This window comes from Penaeus monodon, chromosome 7 (assembly GCF_015228065.2).
Source record: "Penaeus monodon isolate SGIC_2016 chromosome 7, NSTDA_Pmon_1, whole genome shotgun sequence".
NCBI lineage: Eukaryota > Metazoa > Arthropoda > Malacostraca > Decapoda > Penaeidae > Penaeus > Penaeus monodon.
Genome location: NC_051392.1, coordinates 38,383,498 through 38,403,508, shown reverse-complemented (window position 1 = coordinate 38,403,508; position 20,011 = coordinate 38,383,498). Strand labels below are relative to the sequence as shown.

At 30.7% G+C, this 20,011-nt stretch overlaps 2 protein-coding genes across 2 annotated transcripts; one reads left to right on the top strand and one right to left on the bottom strand.

Annotated features, from left to right (window-relative positions):
• The first annotated feature begins 4,060 nt into the window (after positions 1 to 4,060).
• Positions 4,061 to 10,052, top strand: LOC119575288 (delta(24)-sterol reductase-like). The gene is made up of 10 exons (XM_037922826.1): positions 4,061 to 4,176; positions 4,381 to 4,536; positions 4,704 to 4,809; positions 5,880 to 5,998; positions 6,681 to 6,775; positions 6,896 to 7,067; positions 7,192 to 7,335; positions 7,589 to 7,786; positions 7,960 to 8,138; positions 9,195 to 10,052. The coding sequence occupies exons 2-10, from the start codon at positions 4,417 to 4,419 to the stop codon at positions 9,346 to 9,348; spliced, it is 1,287 nt and encodes a 428-aa protein (XP_037778754.1). The 5' UTR covers positions 4,061 to 4,176; positions 4,381 to 4,416; the 3' UTR covers positions 9,349 to 10,052.
• LOC119575287 (CWF19-like protein 2) lies at positions 10,052 to 19,237 on the bottom strand. Its single transcript, XM_037922825.1, has 17 exons — positions 19,070 to 19,237; positions 17,663 to 17,860; positions 17,391 to 17,525; positions 16,596 to 16,706; positions 15,882 to 16,073; positions 14,968 to 15,446; positions 14,585 to 14,692; positions 14,051 to 14,195; positions 13,640 to 13,792; positions 13,313 to 13,448; positions 12,712 to 12,845; positions 12,413 to 12,592; positions 12,069 to 12,164; positions 11,693 to 11,809; positions 11,003 to 11,158; positions 10,420 to 10,602; positions 10,052 to 10,276 (listed from the first exon to the last, which is right to left on the bottom strand). The coding sequence occupies exons 1-17, from the start codon at positions 19,160 to 19,162 to the stop codon at positions 10,139 to 10,141; spliced, it is 2,754 nt and encodes a 917-aa protein (XP_037778753.1). The 5' UTR covers positions 19,163 to 19,237; the 3' UTR covers positions 10,052 to 10,138.
• Between the last annotated feature and the right edge of the window lie 774 nt (positions 19,238 to 20,011).

Below are 20,011 nucleotides of genomic sequence, written 5' to 3'. Positions count from 1 at the left end.
TTAAAAAATTATAAATATAAATTATAATAAAAAAAATATAATATAATAAATAAATTAATATATCGTATATATATATTAGATTATATATATAATATTTTTAAAAATTTAAAAAATTTTTTAAGAATAATAGTAATAATATAAAAAGTTTAATATAAGAAAAAAAAATAATTTTTGGATAAAAATATATTAATATTATATAAAGTAATAAATAAATTAATATATATGTAAAAATTAATTTTTAATAAACTAAGATAAAGTTTTGAATATATAAATTTATAATAAAATGTATTGTTAAAAATTATAATTTATTATTTTTATATTTTATAAATAATATAAAAAAAAATAAATATATATACATAATTAATTATTATATTTTTAATAAAATTTTTAAATAATTAATTAAAAAAATAAAAAAAAAAATAATTTATTATAAAGTTTTTTATTATATTTTTTATTAAATTATATTTATTTTAAAATAAAAAACATAAATATTTAACTTTTAATAATTTTTAATTAATTAAATAAATAAAAATTACCCCTATATATATAAAAAAATTATAAAAATAGATTAAATATTATTATAAAATATTAAAAAATAACAAAAATAATATAAAAAAATAAATAAATATAAAAAATAATAATATTATAATATATATAAAATATAAAAAAATAAATATAATAATATACTAAATTTTTATAAAAAAATTTATAAATTTTAAATAAAAATATAAAATAAATATATTAAAAATTTTATATAATAATTTTTAAATATTAAAATAATTATAATATATGTTAATTAAAAATAATATATTATATAAGTAATTAATTTATATATTAATTGTAAAATATATATATATATATATATATATGTATAAAATTATATATGTATATTAATAAATATATATATATTATTTAATATAATTATGTATTATTTTAAAAAAAAATTTTTTTAAAATAGTTATTATAGTATATTAATATTATATTTTTTATAATTATTTATATTTTTTTAATTATTTATTTTTTATTTTTTTTTAATTATTTAATTAATATAAATTAATTATATATATAAAAAAATATAATAATACATAAATATTTTAAAATAAAATATATATATAAAAATAAAATTTTTATACTAAAAAAAATTTAAAATTAATAATGTATATATATATTATATAATATATAAAAATTATATAATTAAAATTTATACATTTTATATACTATATTATATATACATTATTTAAATATCATTATAATATATAAAATATATATATATATATACATATAATATATTATTCATATTTTATATTATATATATATTTATATAGTATATTGTTTTTTATTGTTATTTTATTTGTATTATGTATTATATATTTATTTATATATATATATTATAATATTTTGTAATATATTGTTTTAATTGTTTTTTTTTAAAAATTTTATAATATATATTTATATTAATGTATATATATAAAATTTATATAATTTAATGTATATTTATTATATATATATAATATATTTGTATTATAAAATATTATTTTATTTATTATGTTTATTATATATATGTAATATATATGTTATATTTTGGTTTTTATTAAAATGTAATTATTTATTATGTTATATATTGTATATGTATTTATATGTTTTAAATATATGTATAGTATATATATTGTTTTAATATATTTATATATTATAAAAATTTATTATCCCTGTTATATATTTTATTTTTTTAATTATATTTTATTTTTAACTGTTATTATTATTATATTATATATTATCCCACCAAATTAAAACCCCCTTTATTATATAATTTATATTTTTTTTAATTTTAAAAATTTTATATAAAACCATTATTATACATACAATTATATCTTTTTTCTTACTTATATACAAAAATTTTACCCCCTTTTTAATATCTACATCAAAAATTTTAATATTATATTTATTATCTACATACAATTTTAATTTATATTATTTATATTATATATATTATTTATATTAAAACTATTTTTTTTTATTTTATATATATATTTAAAATTTTTTTTTTTCATTTTTTTCTTTTTTTTTTAATTTTTTTTTTTTCTCTTTTTTTTTTTTTATATTTTTTTTCTATTTTTTTTTCTACTTTTTTATTTTATTTTTTATTTTTCTATTTTTTTTATTTTTTTTTTTTTTTATCTAATTTTTCTTTTCTTTTTTTTTTTATTTTTTTTTCTTTTTTTCTTTTTTTTTTTTTTTTTTTTTTAATATTATTTTATTAAATTATATAGTCCATACTATTTACATATTTACCACGTGTGGTGGTGTGGTCTGGGGGAGGGAGGAGGGGGGGAAAAGGAGGGGGGGGGGAAAAAGGGGGGGGGGGAGGGGGGAGAGAAAAGGGAGAGAGAGGGGGGGGGGAGGGGAAGAAGAGGGGGAGTGTGTGCTTTGTTAATATGTATTTTGTATTTAAAAATTGATATAAAATATTTTTTTAAAAATTTTATATTTTTTTTAAAAATTTTAAATATTATTATATTTTATATTTATAATTATTAATATTATTTATTATTTTATTTATTATTTATATTTTATATTATATTAATTATTAATATTTTATATATATTATTATATTATTATTAATATGTTATATTTAAAATTAAAGCAATATTTTTTATTTTTTTTTTATTTATTTTTATATATTATTTTTTTTTTTTATTGTCTTTTTTTTATCCTTTTTTCTTGTTTCCCCTTTTTTTTTTTTTTAAATATTTTTTTTAAAAAATTTTTTTTTTTGCTTGTGTTGCTTTTTTATTTTTTTTCTTTTTTTTTGCCCCTTTTTCTTCATCGCCCCCTGCCCCCCCCCCCCCTCTCTCCCCCTTCTCTCTCTCTCTCTCTCTCTCTCTCTCCCCTCTTCTCCCTCTCTCTCCCCCCCCAAAAAAAATTTTTAAAATTTTTTTTTATTTTTTTTATTTTTTTTTGTTTTTTGTTTTATTGTATTAAATTTTTTTTTTTTTTGTTTTTTTTTTTTTTTTTTTTTGTTTTTTGTTTTTGTTTTTTTTTTTTTTTTTTTTTTTTTTTTTTTGTTTTTTTTGTTTTTTTTTTTTTTTTTTTTTTGTTTTTTTTTTTTTTTTTGTTTTTTTTTGTTTTTTGTTTTTTTTTTTTGTTTTTTTTTTTTTGTTTTTTGTTTTTTGTTTTTGTTGTTTTTTGTATTATATGTTGTTTTAATTGCCCCGGAAAAAATGGAAAGTTTCCCCTTGGTCCCCCGGCCCCCTCCGTAAAGGAACTGGGGCCCCTCCCACGTACTCACTCCGGCCCTCACCATGCCCTGAAATTAATTCTGCGTGACCACGGCGGCTCAGACATAAACCCCAACCGTTAAAAGGGGTTTTTTTTTTAAATATTGATTTTTGTTTTTTTTGTATGTTATTTTATTGTTTTATGTGTTATTTTTTGTTTTTGTTTGTTTTTTGTTTTTTTTATTTTATGTTTATGTTTTTATTGTTTGTTTTTTGTTTTTTTTGTTTGGGTTTTTTGAAATTTGTTTTTGTTTTTGTTGTTCCCTTTGTTCCCTTTTTTTTTTTTTTTTTTTTTTTTTTTTTTATTTTTTTTTTTTATTTTTTTTTTTTTTTTTTTTTTTGCCTCTCTTTTTGTACTTTGCCCATCCCTTCTGTTCCTCTTCCTTCTTTTTCTTTCTCTCTCCCCTTCTTTTTCTCTCTCTCTCTCTCTCCTTTTTTTTTCTCTCTCTTCTCTCCTGTCCTCTCTTTCCTCTCCTGTCCTCTCTCTCCTCTCTCTCTCTCTCTCTCTCCTCCCCTCCCTCTCTTCCCTCTCTCTCTTTTCCCCCTCCTCTTCTCTCTCTCTCTCTCCCCCCCCCCTCTCCTCTCTTTTCCCCTTTCCCCCCTCCCTTAAACCTAATATTATCATCACCCATCTCCCCCCTCACCCCCTCTTCTCTTCTCCTCTCCTCTCCCCTCCCTCTCACTCACTCTCTGTCAAGTGTGCATGCTACCCTTAAACCTAATATTTTTGCCACACATGAAAAAATCCTGGCTTTGTTCTTTTCCCCGTGGGTAATGCAATTCTTCCTTTTACCGGGTTTTTTTCTATGATATCTACTACTATACCCGATCATGGCTCATCTTCAAGCTCAGCTCTGCACCTCAGCAACATGACAAGAAAGTGAAAGCAGTGCAGAAACAGGTTAATAACCCTCCTCCCCCCTAAAAAAAAAAGAAAGGAAGATAATAATAAGTTCTAAAAATTATAATAATAATAATAAATTGATAATAATAAAAGAAATGAACTTTTATCATTGGTAATGACTGAATTTATTTTAGTGTGCATTTCATGTTTACTCATCATTTACAGATAAAAGACAATGAAACATTTTCTGTCCCATAACAGGTTCGTGAATGGTGCAAAGGAGATCAAAATGTTCACATGTGCACTGCAAGACCTGGCTGGCAGACGATCAGCTTTCGGGAGGGAGCGTACAAGAGAACGTTCCATAAAGTTGCCATTAATATGGTTGACATACTAGAGATTGATACTGACAAAAAGGTTAGCTATCCTAGCTTAAAATCTAATTCCAATTATGATGAAAAGACCTTTTCTGTTAGAACTATAATGAAAATATAGAGTTTAATAATTTCATTTGGGGTCATGAAAAAAATTGCATTTTGATTATATAAAGCAGTACAGTTCACAAATTGAACCCCATTATTTAGACCGTGCGATGTGAGCCGCTGGTAACCATGGGACAGTTGACCCACACCCTTGTTGAACTTGGATGGACCATTCCTGTTGTGCCAGAGATGGATGACCTGACTGTTGGTGAGTTAATTATCACTCATTTCCTCCTTTTTACTTATGTTTGTCCTCATTTACTTGTAGGTGTTAAACTTTAATCTCTATTTAAAGCATTAATCAATATATATTAACATAAACATTATGCAAGTGTGCACAAGCATGTGGAGGTTGCTTATATAATCCATGAACTAGTCACCAAGGGGAAAAAATGAGACAATTATTTTTAGCTCTTAGACATTTCCACAATCCAGAATTTTGTTGAAAATAGAAGTCTGTGCTCCCTTCATATAAATTCCAACTTTCCTATTCTTTCATTGACTGTGGATTCTGTCCAAACCAAATGACTGAATTCATCAATTTCATATACTTTTTAAGTCATAGATATTGAACTTTTATTTTATATAAAATCATCTAGACAATTAGATTTCCAAGTTATTATCTTATCAGATCTGTCTAAAGATCTACTATCAGTAGCTGTACCTAAGATAGGATCTCATTATCTGAAAAAAATGTTGTCTCACTGTCTCTGGCTCATTACATGTATGCTTTTAATCTTAAATGAGGAGTACCTAATTGGTTTCATAATATATAGAAAGATTCCATTTAACATCATACAGCAATGGGATCTGTTTATAAAGCTGATACTTTTTCTTGACTAATTTTACATAAACAAACAAGATTTTTAAAGACTTATTTTTCAGGGCAGGTATTTAATAAAAATCTTATATCCACATTGTCAATATTCTGCAATTTATGACTGAAATAATGTTTTCCACATAATAACAGGGGACTTAGACAAGGAATGTTGTAGAATGACATTTAGAAATTTCAATACTTCTATGATTAGATGCAGATTTTTGCTTTATAAAGATAGTGAATGCATAATGTAATAATGACTTGTCTTCATAACTAACTTAGTGCTACTAACATTTGAAAAATTTAATTTTAACAATAACTGTCCTAGGTAACACTCACTTGCAAAAAGTAACATTGTAAATATATGATAGCCTAGGACTGATATATTGTAAATATATGTATAATCAGTTTTGTTAAGATGGGATAAATTATGTAATCATTAAACATATCTTCCTCAGGTGGCTTGGTAATGGGCACAGGGATCGAAAGCTCATCGCACAAAATTGGACTTTTCCAGCATATGTGCGTGTCATTTGAACTAGTTGTTGCTGACGGATCAGTTGTAACATGCTCAAAGGTTAGACTTAAAATCAAGCTCATAATGAAATATGTAGATAAGCTATTCTTATCAATCCATGTAAAAAGCCATATTACACTGAAGATGATTCATTAAGTGATAACAAGTTTTATGCATACTCCCCGTGGGCACTTGGTGGAAATTGATTTAGCAATTCAGATCCTAAGTCAGATGTACTGAGGTATATTTATGAAAGATGGAATAATGTAATGCTGCACCGATATTGGTAAATGACAACCCTCCTTGGCCAGGACTCAGAGCCAAGTCACTCCTGGTATGAAGGAAAGTTTACACACAGTCCCCATGACATTCGCTATCATTATTCTATTATGAGTAGATAGGTAATGTCTATGGAGCTGTGAGATCCTAGTTGCACATTCCTTTTAGTGGGTTGTGTGGCATGGTTGGTTTAGTACTGGCCCTCCATTTTCTGACCTGGAGTGACCTGGGTTGAGTCTTAGTCAGGGAGGGTTATAATTTAATAATATCAGTGCGATGTTGCATTATTCCGTCTTTCATAAATATACCTCATTATTTCTGACTTAGGATTTGAATTGCTAAATCATTCCCCACTGAGTGCCCAGAGGGAGTGTGTGTAAAACTTTGCTATCATTATTCTAGTATGAGTAGATAGGTAAATGATTAACAATTAATATGCTTGAGTCTCACTTTTGCATTTCAGACTGAAAATCCTGATTTATTTTACTCTGTCCCTTGGTCATATGGGACACTGGGCTTCCTTACATCTGTGGAAATTAATATTGTCCCAGCTAAAAGGTATTCCACAATTATACATTCGATTTGTTATGTGTGTATATATATAATATTTAATTCTTTTTGTCAAATGTATTACATGCACAAGCTACAACCGTTACTGATACCTTATTTCTATAATAGATTTGTGCGTGTCGAGTACAAGCCATGTCATTCCCTGGATAATCTAGTCCAGACCTTTACAGAAGAAACAAACAAGACAGATGGTAATCAGTTTGTTGAAGGTCTTATGTACTCTCTAAACTCAGGGGTTGTCATGACCTGTAACATGACAACTTCTGCTGAACCAGGAAAGGTAATTTTTTTTTTTTTTTTTTTTTTTTTTTTTTTTTCCATACAATGTGATACATATATCAAGGTATTATATGAATATTCATAGTATAATAATAATAACTTGATGAAATGTATGTTCATTACAGTTAAACCCTATTGGGAAATGGTACAAGCCTTGGTTCTTCAAGCATGTACAGACCTTCTTAGAAAAGGATTTGCAAGCCGTAGAGTATATCCCCCTTAGGGATTATTACCATCGACATACAAGATCAATCTTTTGGGAAATACAGGTCAGTTCTCTCGTTGCATCTTCCTACTGTACCTATTTCAGTCCTTTCAATTTATAACAGATACCTATGTAATTTTTTTGTTTTTAAGAAATATCTGAAAATTTACCTTTCTACCTATGGAATTTCTCTTGCATTTAAGAAATATATCAATATGGTTCAGTTTTAGTAATATCACCATGCTGCTTGGAAATCTTTAATACATAGAAAGACACCATAATAGAAGCATTAATTATGGAAATGTAAACTCTCCCAGGATATCATCCCCTTTGGCAATAACGTGGTCTTCCGTTACCTGCTGGGATGGCTGGTGCCCCCAAAGGTGTCGCTGCTCAAGCTGACCCAGGGACAGACTGTCAAGGAGCTGTATGAGAAGAATCATTTCATCCAGGACATGCTGGTTCCTCTTTTCACCATGAAAGAGGCACTGGAAGTGTTTGAGAAAGAAGTCAAAGTAAGTTTATTACAAATTATCAGAAGAAAATTAATAGAATCAGATTGAACAGTACAGATTTTTTATTATTAATTCATATATATTAGTATATTCATTTATTCATGTTGATGCAAAGTATTTCCTTGTATCATTCTATTTTTTCATTTTACAAAGATGTAACCTACCTTTTTCAGATTTATCCCATTTGGCTGTGTCCTTTCAAACTGCCACCCAACCCAGGCATGCTGCATCCACCAAATGATGCTGAAACTCTCTTTGTCGACATTGGCACTTACGGAGTGCCTAAAGTGAACAATTTTGAACCTGTTGCCACAACTCGTCGCATTGAAGAATTTGTTAGGAAGGTTAAAGGGTTAGTTTGTTTCGTGCTGTTTTTATTCATTTTCTTATTTCTTATGATGTATTTGTTGACAGGCATTTTACTCTTGCAGCAAACTTGCGTGTGCAAAAAGGAAAGAAACAGAAAATGCTATGATATTAATCACTCCTACTCATTTTCATTTTCATATGCAGCAGGTCACTCAGTAGTGACTATTCACCAGTAATAAGTTATTAAATAAAAAACGTTGCTTTATACTGCATCTTTGTTTATTCATTTACTGTTTATGATGATAGTTATTCATAGATATAAAGTGAATTTGCAAATTTCCTTTCTTTTAAGTTGTAAAAGTATCACATCTTTAACATTATATCATTCATGCCATGACCATGAAAAAAAACATGTCATGTCCACTGTGATTTTAGTTTATTGTGTGTTTAGTTGGCTTCACCAAGGAGTCCATTACTAGTCCTAACTATTCCACCAGATTCCCTTTTTCCTTGATTTTTTGAAAGCTCCCTTTCTTATGTTTTTATTGCTATTGGTAATAATAAAAACCACATTAATATTAACTCAATACTGATGGGGTTTTGTTGTGCAGAACCAAACCATATGCCACAGATAGAAAAAAATCTAATGCACAGGAAAGCCATATTTACTTAGCTCTGTCTGTGTATGGCTACAGCAAACACACATACAATATTTCAGTAATTGAGATTAAAACAAGGCTTTAACCTCACCTTCAAGGGAATGTCATGTCCAGAGACAAGACAAGCAAACAACTGTTTAAAGCACAGCTTAGAGCAGGTTCACAGCCCTTGGCACATATCCTTACCCAGTATCTGGGCTTGACTCCTAATAAATAGATGCCTAGAAGAAACATTTTTCCTGAATAGTCAAGGCATAGGATAATCAAGTGAGGTCACACAAGTCTACTAATTGGCTCCCTGGTGGCTGTGCAATTGTTGAGCCATCTTGGCACAAACAAAATTCATAAAGCAAATAGTAGTGGATAGGACACTCCTTCATTAGCAATGATTTAAAATCAACTTTTCTAATTATATCATTTCCCTTTATTCCTACCAACAGATTCCAAATGATGTATGCGGACTCTTACATGACTCGTGAGGAATATCGGCAGATGTTCGACCACACCTTGTACGACCAGGTGCGCAAGAGCTTAAACTGTGAGAAAGCTTTTCCAGAGGTATATGATAAAGTCAGCAGAAAAGCTCGCATTTAAAGTGTTCACAGGCTGTGGTAAATGTTCAGTGCACTTTGAAGTTTCAACAAAGAAAGTGTTTCATAATGGGAAGACAAGTAAATAAATAAATAAACAAGTGTTCTAAGGCCAAAATTACAAGTACTGCCTTTTCATGAAATGTCACACAAGGATAATGCACAACAAATAATCAGGTATTTCATATATTTGACTACAGATTTAAAGAAAAAAAGTGTATTTGTGGTTGATATAAAATGTTTATAAATATTAGTGATGTCTGAAAGGGTAGATCGAGATGCTATATACCTTTTGGGCTAATTTTCAGGAAGATGTTATGCACTTCCTACTTTACATTGAAATAAGAGTCAAAGGTTGTATTGTAATTTCTCAGGAATCGAACAACAGATAACACTGTATTTTCTACAAGAAAGATCATCACAGTAAAGAATTTCGAACATGAAAATACTCTGGACACCATTTTATTATATTATCCAGTAATTTATTATCTATTTTCTATCTTTAGGTTAAGAAAAATATGAAAATCTTTGTTTGCATAAAATAAACTGATCAATATGTACAAACTTAATGTCCATATTTCTTGTTTATGTTCAGACTGCAAAGTTTAATGTGTATCTCATTACCATTATGACTCCCCTAGATATACAGTATTTGTCTTATATATCAGGTGATCCATTAAAAATCCTTTAAAATCCAAACAACAATAATTCAGCCATTTTTATTTCTCCTATTATAAAAGTTTTATCACTGAAAAATAGTGATAGAAATAGAAACATACTGTATCAATAAATATTTAATTATCTTGTGTGGGATCAAATTCCTTGTACCAACCACTAAACTCCATTACTTTCCTCCTCTGTTGATCGAAATTCTCCTTGCGTGGTTTTCGCCACAGGTTAGTCTCCAAGTCTAACATCCCTCCAACAATTTCCTGAAATTGAACGACGTTTATAATGTGAAAGACTGAAACACTCGCACAAATATGTATATCAAAAGGTAAAAATTTGAGCTAAAAAGTATACAAAAAGTTTGGCATGATGCAATCTTTCACATTAAATTGTAGTAGACACTTACCTGAGCGAAATTATGCGGGAAATCCTGCTCGTCTTCAATTACATGAGCATATCCAGGATCCATGGCAAAGTCAACAAAAAAATAGGGCAATCCTTTGGGCACCGCTGAACGTACGCTGCGGTTCTTCAAGTCAACCAATTTCTTGTTTTGTGCCCACTCTGCTTCACACTCCATAATTGCTTTCTGTAAATATATTTAATTAAATGTACTCTTCTGATTGTAAAATGCAAATTTAAAAAGTTCAAAAATAATTCTGGGCTTATTATTAAGTTTAAGGTTCAGATTAAGAAAAAAAAAATATATATATATATATAAAAGTACCTTAACAAGGTAATGGCCCAATGCTTTTAAAAGAAAATCTGAGAATATATGTGTAATATCACAGCCATTATAAGTTTACATGAGCTCTATAATGTTCAGCTCAAATCCTTAGTATAAATAATAAGAAATTTTAAGGCATCCAGAGATAAAAAATATTAAGGATATAATAAGCATTCCATATATCACAAATAAAACCATTATCAGTGTAGGAATACTTCTTCATAATGTTTCTTATTCCCTGAAAAAAAAAAAAGATGATTACCTTAAAGTAAATGGGAGCCATATCACCCGTTTCTTTTGGCAGAGGCACACAGTTGATGACCATGTGTGGGTAATTTCTCAGCCGTTTCACTGTCTCAAAGAATATGCAGTCTTCGTCCCGAGAATTGAACATTCTGACTAGAGATTTCCTAAGGTCCTGTGAATAAATAAAACCTTTTACAACTTCATTATTGATTATATGTTCAATAACCAACACTGCCGGGAAATTGCTGTGCTCAAGTAAATTTTTTTTTTGTGAAATGTCTTTTCACATAGACCTTGTAACCATAACCAATATCACTTTTCCTTGAATTGGTGGGAAAAACGTTTTTTTATTAATGCTATGAATATCGATGGTGTTATTTTTATTACAGGCATTATAATTATTATAATGTTATAGACATTAGTAAAAGCAAGGAAAATCAAGGAAAAGGGTAAACAGGGGAGACAAGCAGTATTCGTAATTGGCTTATTGGTGACTTTACAAGTGTAGCCATCTATATGTAAAAACAATTAGTAAAGTAAACTCAGAGTGGGCATGTCATGTACGTACATGCCATGCCCAGCAGCAATGGGTTAAATGCATTTTGCACAATATAATACATTGTGATACAAATAGTCTTGACCCAAAAAGTTATGATAATCATAATATACATTTTAATTATTAACCAGCCTAATAAAAGCATCTCACCTGAATTTCACTCCAAAGATCTTCATCAGCTTGAACAGAGCAAGCAATATGGTGAATTGGCACAATCAAGCAGTGGCCGGGGGTCAGAGACTGGTGGGGAGGCAAACAGACATATACCTGTAGGGTAACAGATCTTTATTAGTTTTGCTGCCATTTCATATTTCAAATTTACATATGAATGACTTTTGATAAATAATTTACATTGAATTCTCAAAATTCATATAATTCACATGGCTAAATTTCCTTCTAATTATCTTACCATTATATCAACATTTTAACTTTGTACACAAAAATCAAAATTAAAGAAAGGATTCTACACATGAAAGCAAAATACAAAAATTAATAAGGCACTTTTAGTGCTAAATGAACAACATACCTTTTTACCTAATGCTACTATCAAATGCTTTGGCATTTCCTTATTGTCAAAGCACCACTGGCAGGATTCTAACGACCGCTCAGAACGCTTGTGCTCCTGTTGTGAGGATTATGGTAAATTATTACATACTTCCCAATCAATACCTCACTTCACACCGAGATGAAATCACTAATGGAAATATTTCCTATAATGGCTTAGGGACTCTTCATACAACACGTTATATAAACAATCTTCAACATAGAACTTTGGTATTTTTATAGAGCATAATATCTAATATCCTAAAATCTAATCAAATTCACATTTCATCTTAGTAGGCTTTTCCAACAATTGTCAAATGTACTTACATCAATGGCCTTCTGTCGATCTCTTTCGGCTTGTTTGGCAGAACTCTCCTTTTGAACAGCCTTACTCATAAACATGTCATCCAAATCATACTCTTCATTGAGTTTCTCGCTATTCTGCATTGCTGAACGTTCAAAGAGCGAGTTCTGATCTGCAGCAGAGGTACCCTTCTCCTTCTCAAACTGTTCAAAAGCAAATCAAAAGTAGAGTTAATTCGCAACCTAATTCCTAACTTGAGTCATGCTTTACTTAGCTTTAATTCACTGTATTATTACTTGCACTTGAAATGCGAGTGACATACCATGCGTTTGAGGTCATACTGATCGTCATCGGGGAAATATTTTGTTCTCTGGCCATCCTTGTTGTGAGTTTTCATCTTCTTTTTCCTCTTTCCGTCACCTTCTTCGACTGACCCTGATACGGGCCTACAAACACCTGAGAAAATAAAAAGGTATCATTTATGCTTACATCTATAATCATAATAGTGAAAAGCCACAAAAATTCACTTTCCCTCTCTCTCTCTCTATCTCTATATTAACAGGTCTGTCTGTCTGTCTTTTGGTCTCTCTTTTTATGTATCTATATTTGCATATCTCTATATATATCCATATATCTTCTAAGTCCAAATTTTTCTTTACATCTCTCCCTATATATCACATTATGTATATCAATATCTACTATATACTTCTATCAATCAATCTATCTCTATCACTCTATCTATATGAAAATTTCTATATAAGTAAATTCTCTCTCTCTCTCTCTCTCTCTCTCTCTCTCTCTACATACATGCATTTCATCAGTATGTCTCTCATTATAATGAACCTTTGGTTGTTTTTCAAACTGATCAAAATGAGTCATGGAAATGGAGAAAAAGAACCTTATGGATGTTGAACCATGCTCACCTCTGGCATCCATCCTCGTCAGGACAACAACCTCCTCCTTTGTATGGGCTTCGTCATCTTCCCTGCTTCCTTGTGGGGCACTGGCCCTGGCTGCACGAGCTACTTCCAGCTTCTTTTTGAGTTTTGCTGCTTGCGGCTGGCAAGTTAGGAATAAATATATTAATGTATTTTCAGAAATAAGAGAGTGAATAGCCTGGAAAAGTTACTCATGAAAAAAGACACAAGAAAATTATTTTGAAACTTTTCAAATCTTAATAACATCTTCCTTCATATTTCTTTCACAAGAAAGAAATATGAAGGTGAGTTCTGAATTCTGGACAAACTTACCTCATTTCCAATAAGTTCTGCCTTCATAATTTTTGCTGCTAACTCGTTCATTTCCTTGTCCGTCAACAATTTGGCTTGAGGTGCTGGACCTTCAGTGACAGTTTCTTCTACTTGTTCTTTTTCTTGAATATTTTCAACTCTTTGTGGGGGTTCCTGAAAAAAAAATTACATGCAGAAACTGTTATCTTTACATTCATTCACTTTCCATGTTTGAAGTCAAACTTTGCTTAACCGGCTAGGTGAAATAAATTTGTTGTTCAAAGTTTTCTTTCCAACTTCAAAATAGCCTTAACTTCTCAAACAAGAGAGAAAATACCATTAAATGGATAGCTGATTTTCATTGAAATAGCTCTACAACATATCTTATTTAGTCTCTAATGACACAGATAAAGACACCATTAGAGTCAGTACCTCTTCAGAATCGCTCGAAGATGAGGATGACGATGAAGAAGAAACTGGCTTTCTACTAGCAGTTCTTTCCCTCTGACTCTCCTCTTGTGGTTTTTGTTTCTTCTGCCAACCTCGAGAACTGCTGGATGATGCTGTGCCCATACTTCTAGAATAATTGAAGTACAAAGTGATCTAATTATTTGTTTACATCTAGATACAGCTTTAATCATTTTTATACACTTAAGGCTAAAAATCTCTATACTCCAATTTTACTCTGTCAAAAGATGCACATACAAAATACCAATACAAAACATAACTACAAAATATAACTGGAAGTTGAAATAAACACACTTTACTGACACTCACTCATTTATTAAGTTTGGGAGATGCCACTAGCACTGAGAAGTTTTAATAACCACAAAGTCATTCAATAGTTGCATTTTTCTTAGTTACATATAGTTTTGGAAAGGGATCCCTTCTAATAACTATAATGCACCTTTACTCAACAGTAAAAACTCATCACTAAATAACTGCTCTTTCATATCTCTCACTTACCTAAAACTGTTTCCTTCCCCTGGTTTCTGGAACCTTGAAGCAAGACTGGTGGAATGTTTACCATGAACAGAATCATCACTTGGAGGTTTTAAGAGACCTTTGATATTCCTGTGGATGAAAATAACTGCTATTAAATAGAACTGATTGGACACATCATAAAAGCACTAGCATTCCAGCCAAGCTCTTGCAACATTCATAGATATGATTTAGAACTGGCATCCTTGATGAATATTCAGCAAAGTTAAAACCAGTGAAAGCTTTGAGGAAGTACCCACTAATAAAAATCTGGGTAAGAAAAGAGGTACTAAGTCTAATACTAAATCAAAGATATACATTCTCTGCAGAACATACTTTTCAAAATATTAACCAAAATGTTAGAATACCTTATTCCACTTTCCCTATCTTCTTGGCTCTCCTTAGGTCTTCTCATATCTTCTCTATTTCTACTTCCACTTCTGCTTCTGCTGTCACTTTCACTATCGGTGCTGCTGGAGCTACTGCTATATCTTCTACGTCTACTCTTTTCTTTCCTCTTGTCATGTTCTCTGCTTCTGCTTCTTCTTTGCCTGTCTCTGCTTCTACTTCTGCTTCTCCTTCTCTCTCTGCTTCTACTCCGCCTTTGTCTCTCTCTACTCCTGCTCCTTCTTTGTCTTTCCCTACTTCTGCTCCTCTGATCTCTTCTACCCTTCTCTCTGCTTCTACTCCTCCTTCGGTCACTGTGCCTGTCATCCAGTCTGTCTCTCCTCCTTTCTCTGCTCAAACTCCTGTCTCGATTCCGTCTTCCCTGTTGCCATGGCTCCTCCTGGCGACTCCTCCCTCGCCCTTCTGCTTCTGCTAAGAGCTCATGGAATTTGGCAAGGGACTGCAAAGTAGACGAGACAATTTAATGATAAAGACTGCAACTTCTCATCATTAGTATAATTCCTTATAGCACCAACCTCTCCTTTTGAAGAAATTAAACAAAAGATAGAAATAGGAAATGATGGAATACAGTGCAAGTAGATAGAGAGGAGAGAAAAAAGAGGTGAAAGGAAAGATGTAAGACAAAAAAGGGAAGAAGATAAGAGCAAAGTGGAAAGAGCAGCAAGGAAAAAAGTACAGAAAAAGAAAAAAAGAGGAGAAAAAAATGAAGAAAAAGGAAAGAAATGAAAGGAGAAAAAGGAGGAAAAACTAGGTGAGAATAAAGTGGAGAGAAATTACTACAGTGGAATAGCAAGAATTGAGGAAACGTAAGTACATGACAGTCAGAGACATCAAAATTCACAGACTCAACACTAAAGACTCCAGCCTAACATACACCCCATCTCTGAGCTGCAACCTCCTCCAAAGACTTTTTTTCCTTCTCTGCTTGCTCCTTTGCGCGCTGGAGAGCTCTGCGCAGCCAAGCGGCATCCAGTCCAACAGAAGCCTTTTGCTGCGGCTCTTCTTCAGGCAAACCTGTCCCACCGTTCTTGAAGTATGGGTTCAGCTCTCGAGCATGTGAACCAGGCTGTGAGGATATCAGAAGTTATTTTCATGATGAGGGTTTGGTTAGAATATTTTTGTATACACACACACATACATATACACTAAATATGTATCTCTCATAAGTTACACTTTATCTTTTAAAGCTATCTTACACAATATTTACATTTATCAAGACAGGAGGTAAGAAAAAAGAAGAAGAAAAAAAAAGAAAAAAAGAAAAGAAAAGAAGAAGAAGAAGAAGAAGAAGAAGAAGAAGAAGAAGAAGAAGAAGAAGAAGAAGAAGAAGAAGAAAAGAAAGAAGAAGAAGATATAATATAGAAAAAAAATATATATACATATACATATATATATATATATATATATACATATATATACATATATATACATATATATACATATATACATATACATACATATACATACATACATATATATACATATATACATATACATACATATACATACATACATATATATACATATATACATATACATATATATATATATATATATATATATATATATATACTTTAACTACTATTACCTTATTTGCTTCTCTCTTCCTTGCCTCTTCCTCTTCTTTGGCCTTCTTTCGACAGGTTCCCTCTCTCTCCCTCATCTCATCACGGGTGAAAGTCCCAAACAACGATGTCATCTGAAAAGAAAATTATACATTTGAACTTACTCATCTCTTTCTATTTCTACCTTTCACTTCAGTTTTTATTGTCTATATATTCTTTTCAAGATCTGCTGGCTTTGAACATGTAACCGGGTAAACGAACATGAGATAATGGATAAGAAAAAATAAGGGAAAATATTCAATGATATGAGATGATACAGGCTTATTCTCTATCTCCCAAATTTCTAATGTTTGGTAATTCCTATTGTCCGTCAATATTTCTGTTTACTCAATGGCCATAAGCATAGCAACATTGTACTACATTTTATTACTATAATGTTAATGACAGTACTTCCCTTTCAATTCTTTATGGTTTGGCAGTGGTCCTATTCAAAGTGTGACAAATATCTGAAGTTTAACTAGTACTCGATATGTAACTAATACAGACTTAATATATGTGTACCAGATAAAATAATGACTAGATATTGTTAGAGAAATATTACCACACAGAAACATACATGCATACAAATATACATGAATACACAAAAAGATATACATACAAACATATATTCATAATAGTAACAAGCAAAATGCATTCCAGTCATTCAACATATTCTGTGGAAAAAATAGTAGGATAAACTACAAAATCAATGGATAAAAAAAGGCTTAAACCACCTTCAATAAAACATCTGCTGAGTAAATTTCATGAATAAACTGTACCTCCATCCAGCCATCCCTCCTGCCCTGAGATGCGGACGATTCCTGTTCTGTGGTTTCCTTAACTGACGGGGTAAATGAAGCCGAGGGATTTGATTTTTCAACCCATGCGCCTTCTTCATCTTCACTGCTACTGCTCTGTAGGGATGAACATTTAATTTTATCAACCAGATGATATATAGAACAGGTGGTCATATGTGTACAGAAAAACAAAAAAACATTTTCTTACAAGTTAAATAAATCCTTCGTGAATTCTTCCCAATTTTTGGACTTACTGAGGACGATGAGTCATGTTTCTTGCTCTTCTTGGATTTCTTCTCTTTCTTTTTCTTCTTCTTCTTCTTCTCCTTTTTCTTCTTTTTCTTCTTGGAACTATCAAGGTTCGCCTCCACAGATGAGAGCATCCACATGTGCTCCCCTCTCTGGCGGGCTACCTCCTCCCTCGCTTTCCTGACCTCATACTCATTCTTGGCCTTGAAATGCAGAGTAAAGAGGTTAGTCTCATGCAAGCTTAAATGTGATAATCAAATACGGTCTAACTGATGTCATGCTCATCAAATGCAACCACAATTTAGACTCGACTTAAAGACTGATGGAACATACGTAATAAAATAGTAATTAGGTCAACCAGCAAAACCACAATCATAGTCTTTCTAACAAAGTTTCTGTAAACAACTTCTCTTCAAAATATTAAGCAATTTGTAATCTATATCTAAGTAAACATCTACATCCACAAACTAAGTATTACATTTTTTTTTTTTTTTTTTTTTAAGAAATGCCAAGAATATGAAGCACACAGTGACCTAGTTACTATTCTGATACCCTTCAAGCATATAAAGGTAAAAATATTAAAGAGAAGATAAGAAATTATGATGTGCAATTCTTATGCAATGCAAATGTGTGTAGATCACTTAAATAAAAATGTGATCTTTTATGTTCATGTAAAGTTTTAGGAGGAAAATACCCCCACTTGCTTATGGAGCATTTCTAATCATATTTCCCTACAAATATCATTAACTTGGTAAACATCCAAAAGATATCTGCAATAGCCATCATAGTGGAGCTTTACCTTGAAATTATATCAACTAAGTTCTATCCACATCCACTAAAAACTGGGTATAACATGCGATGGAGGCTAACCAAAATAGTACCACAGTTTCCAGCAATCACCATGGTTTCCTCACATTTCAATTCTCCAGCAAAGGACAGTAATCTCCACCTTGTAAATTATGTTAAGTTTCTCACTTCACGACAGATTCCAGGGATAAACAGACTCCATTTAACCAGTATGCAAAATGACAGGGGATTGTTGGCCTTTGCCGAAGTCCCACAGGTGCAGAGGCCAATGGGAGATGTGTGGCGGCCAGAGGCAGGTGAGCAAAAGGCCTGTAATCATTTATGTTTACTTTTTTTAATGGATAATGAGGGAAAACCGATTAGGAATCGCACAAGACTTGTAATGGTACCGGTATGTGATAATTTACGTCCTGACCCTGATATTTCTTTCGGATCCATTTGTTTGAAGAAATATACAGTCGAAATATCACTGATAACGCTTCATAAACATAAAGAAACCAGATAAAACAAAGAGATCTAGTAAAACGAGAAAAAAAAAAACGAAGAAAAATATCAAATCTTAAAAATAAAATCTTCCATTAGTTAAAAAAAAAAAACGAACTTACCTTCTCAAGAATATAATTTCTCGCTTCTCTCTCCTGTTGCCTTTTCTTCTCCTTTTCTCTGGAACTCTCAAAGTCAATTATGGGAAGAGACATAGTGAAGGAAGAATTATAAAAGAGAAAAACATTCGTGAAAGACGTTTGTGTTTTGTTTACGAAGCATTTGCTAAATAAACTCTATTTTTATCTTGCCTTATATATATGTAAAGGAATTGTTGTAGTCTAAAAAAAAAATATGAAAATACCTTAATTTTCTTTTGAAATATAAATATTGTATATTCTACTTTTCTTTTTTAATTTCTCAAGTGATATATTTCACGTGCAGTGAAGCATGTAAACGCATTTACTTCAAATTACATTATCGTGATTAACTACTATTTAAAAATTGAAGCATATTTCTGTTCTTAGAGTCAAATAATATTTCACATTTTGTAGCTAATTATACAGTGACATTAGCAGATTCTGCATAATAAGGTGTAATTTGCATTCAGCACGAGATGCCAGATGAGCGATAATGGCGCATAGTTGTTATTAAATACCTACAAATATCCAATACTTTCACCAATGGCGTCGCGTATTTTATTTCTTTATTCGCTGCATGACTAACTGATTAAGATGGCTATCAACCGAGCACAAAATTTAGATAAGAGGCGATAGCGATAGCAGTCAAATACGCACATCCACCTGACGTGACGCAGAAATATGCCGGCAAAACATTTCTTTATTAAGTAAAATCAATAAATTTCTTTACAATTAATACCTGTACATGTACACGAGGTTATAGATATATCGCTTTTTTATTTATTTAGTTATTTGTTTTTTTTCTTTTGTTACAATAGCATGAGATGTGTGTAGGATGTACGTTATTTATGAAGCTTTTGCGCGTACTTGTGGCAACGCGGTTTACGGGTCAGAAAGTTATTGCGTTTTAGTTTTAGTATTTTA

Excerpts from the sequence above, each read along its gene's own strand:
- LOC119575288 (XM_037922826.1), top strand. The coding sequence starts at position 4,417 with ATGTGCACTGCAAGACCTGGCTGGCAGACGATCAGCTTTCGGGAGGGA. Across the intron at positions 4,537-4,703 it reads AGATTGATACTGACAAAAAG|ACCGTGCGATGTGAGCCGCT; the intron begins GTTAGCTATCCT and ends CCCATTATTTAG. Across the intron at positions 7,336-7,588 it reads CAATCTTTTGGGAAATACAG|GATATCATCCCCTTTGGCAA; the intron begins GTCAGTTCTCTC and ends AAACTCTCCCAG.
- LOC119575287 (XM_037922825.1), bottom strand. The coding sequence starts at position 19,162 with ATGTCTCTTCCCATAATTGACTTTGAGAGTTCCAGAGAAAAGGAGAAG. Across the intron at positions 17,526-17,662 it reads AACATGACTCATCGTCCTCA|AGCAGTAGCAGTGAAGATGA; the intron begins GTAAGTCCAAAA and ends TCATCCCTACAG. Across the intron at positions 16,707-17,390 it reads GGAGGGATGGCTGGATGGAG|ATGACATCGTTGTTTGGGAC; the intron begins GTACAGTTTATT and ends TTTTCTTTTCAG.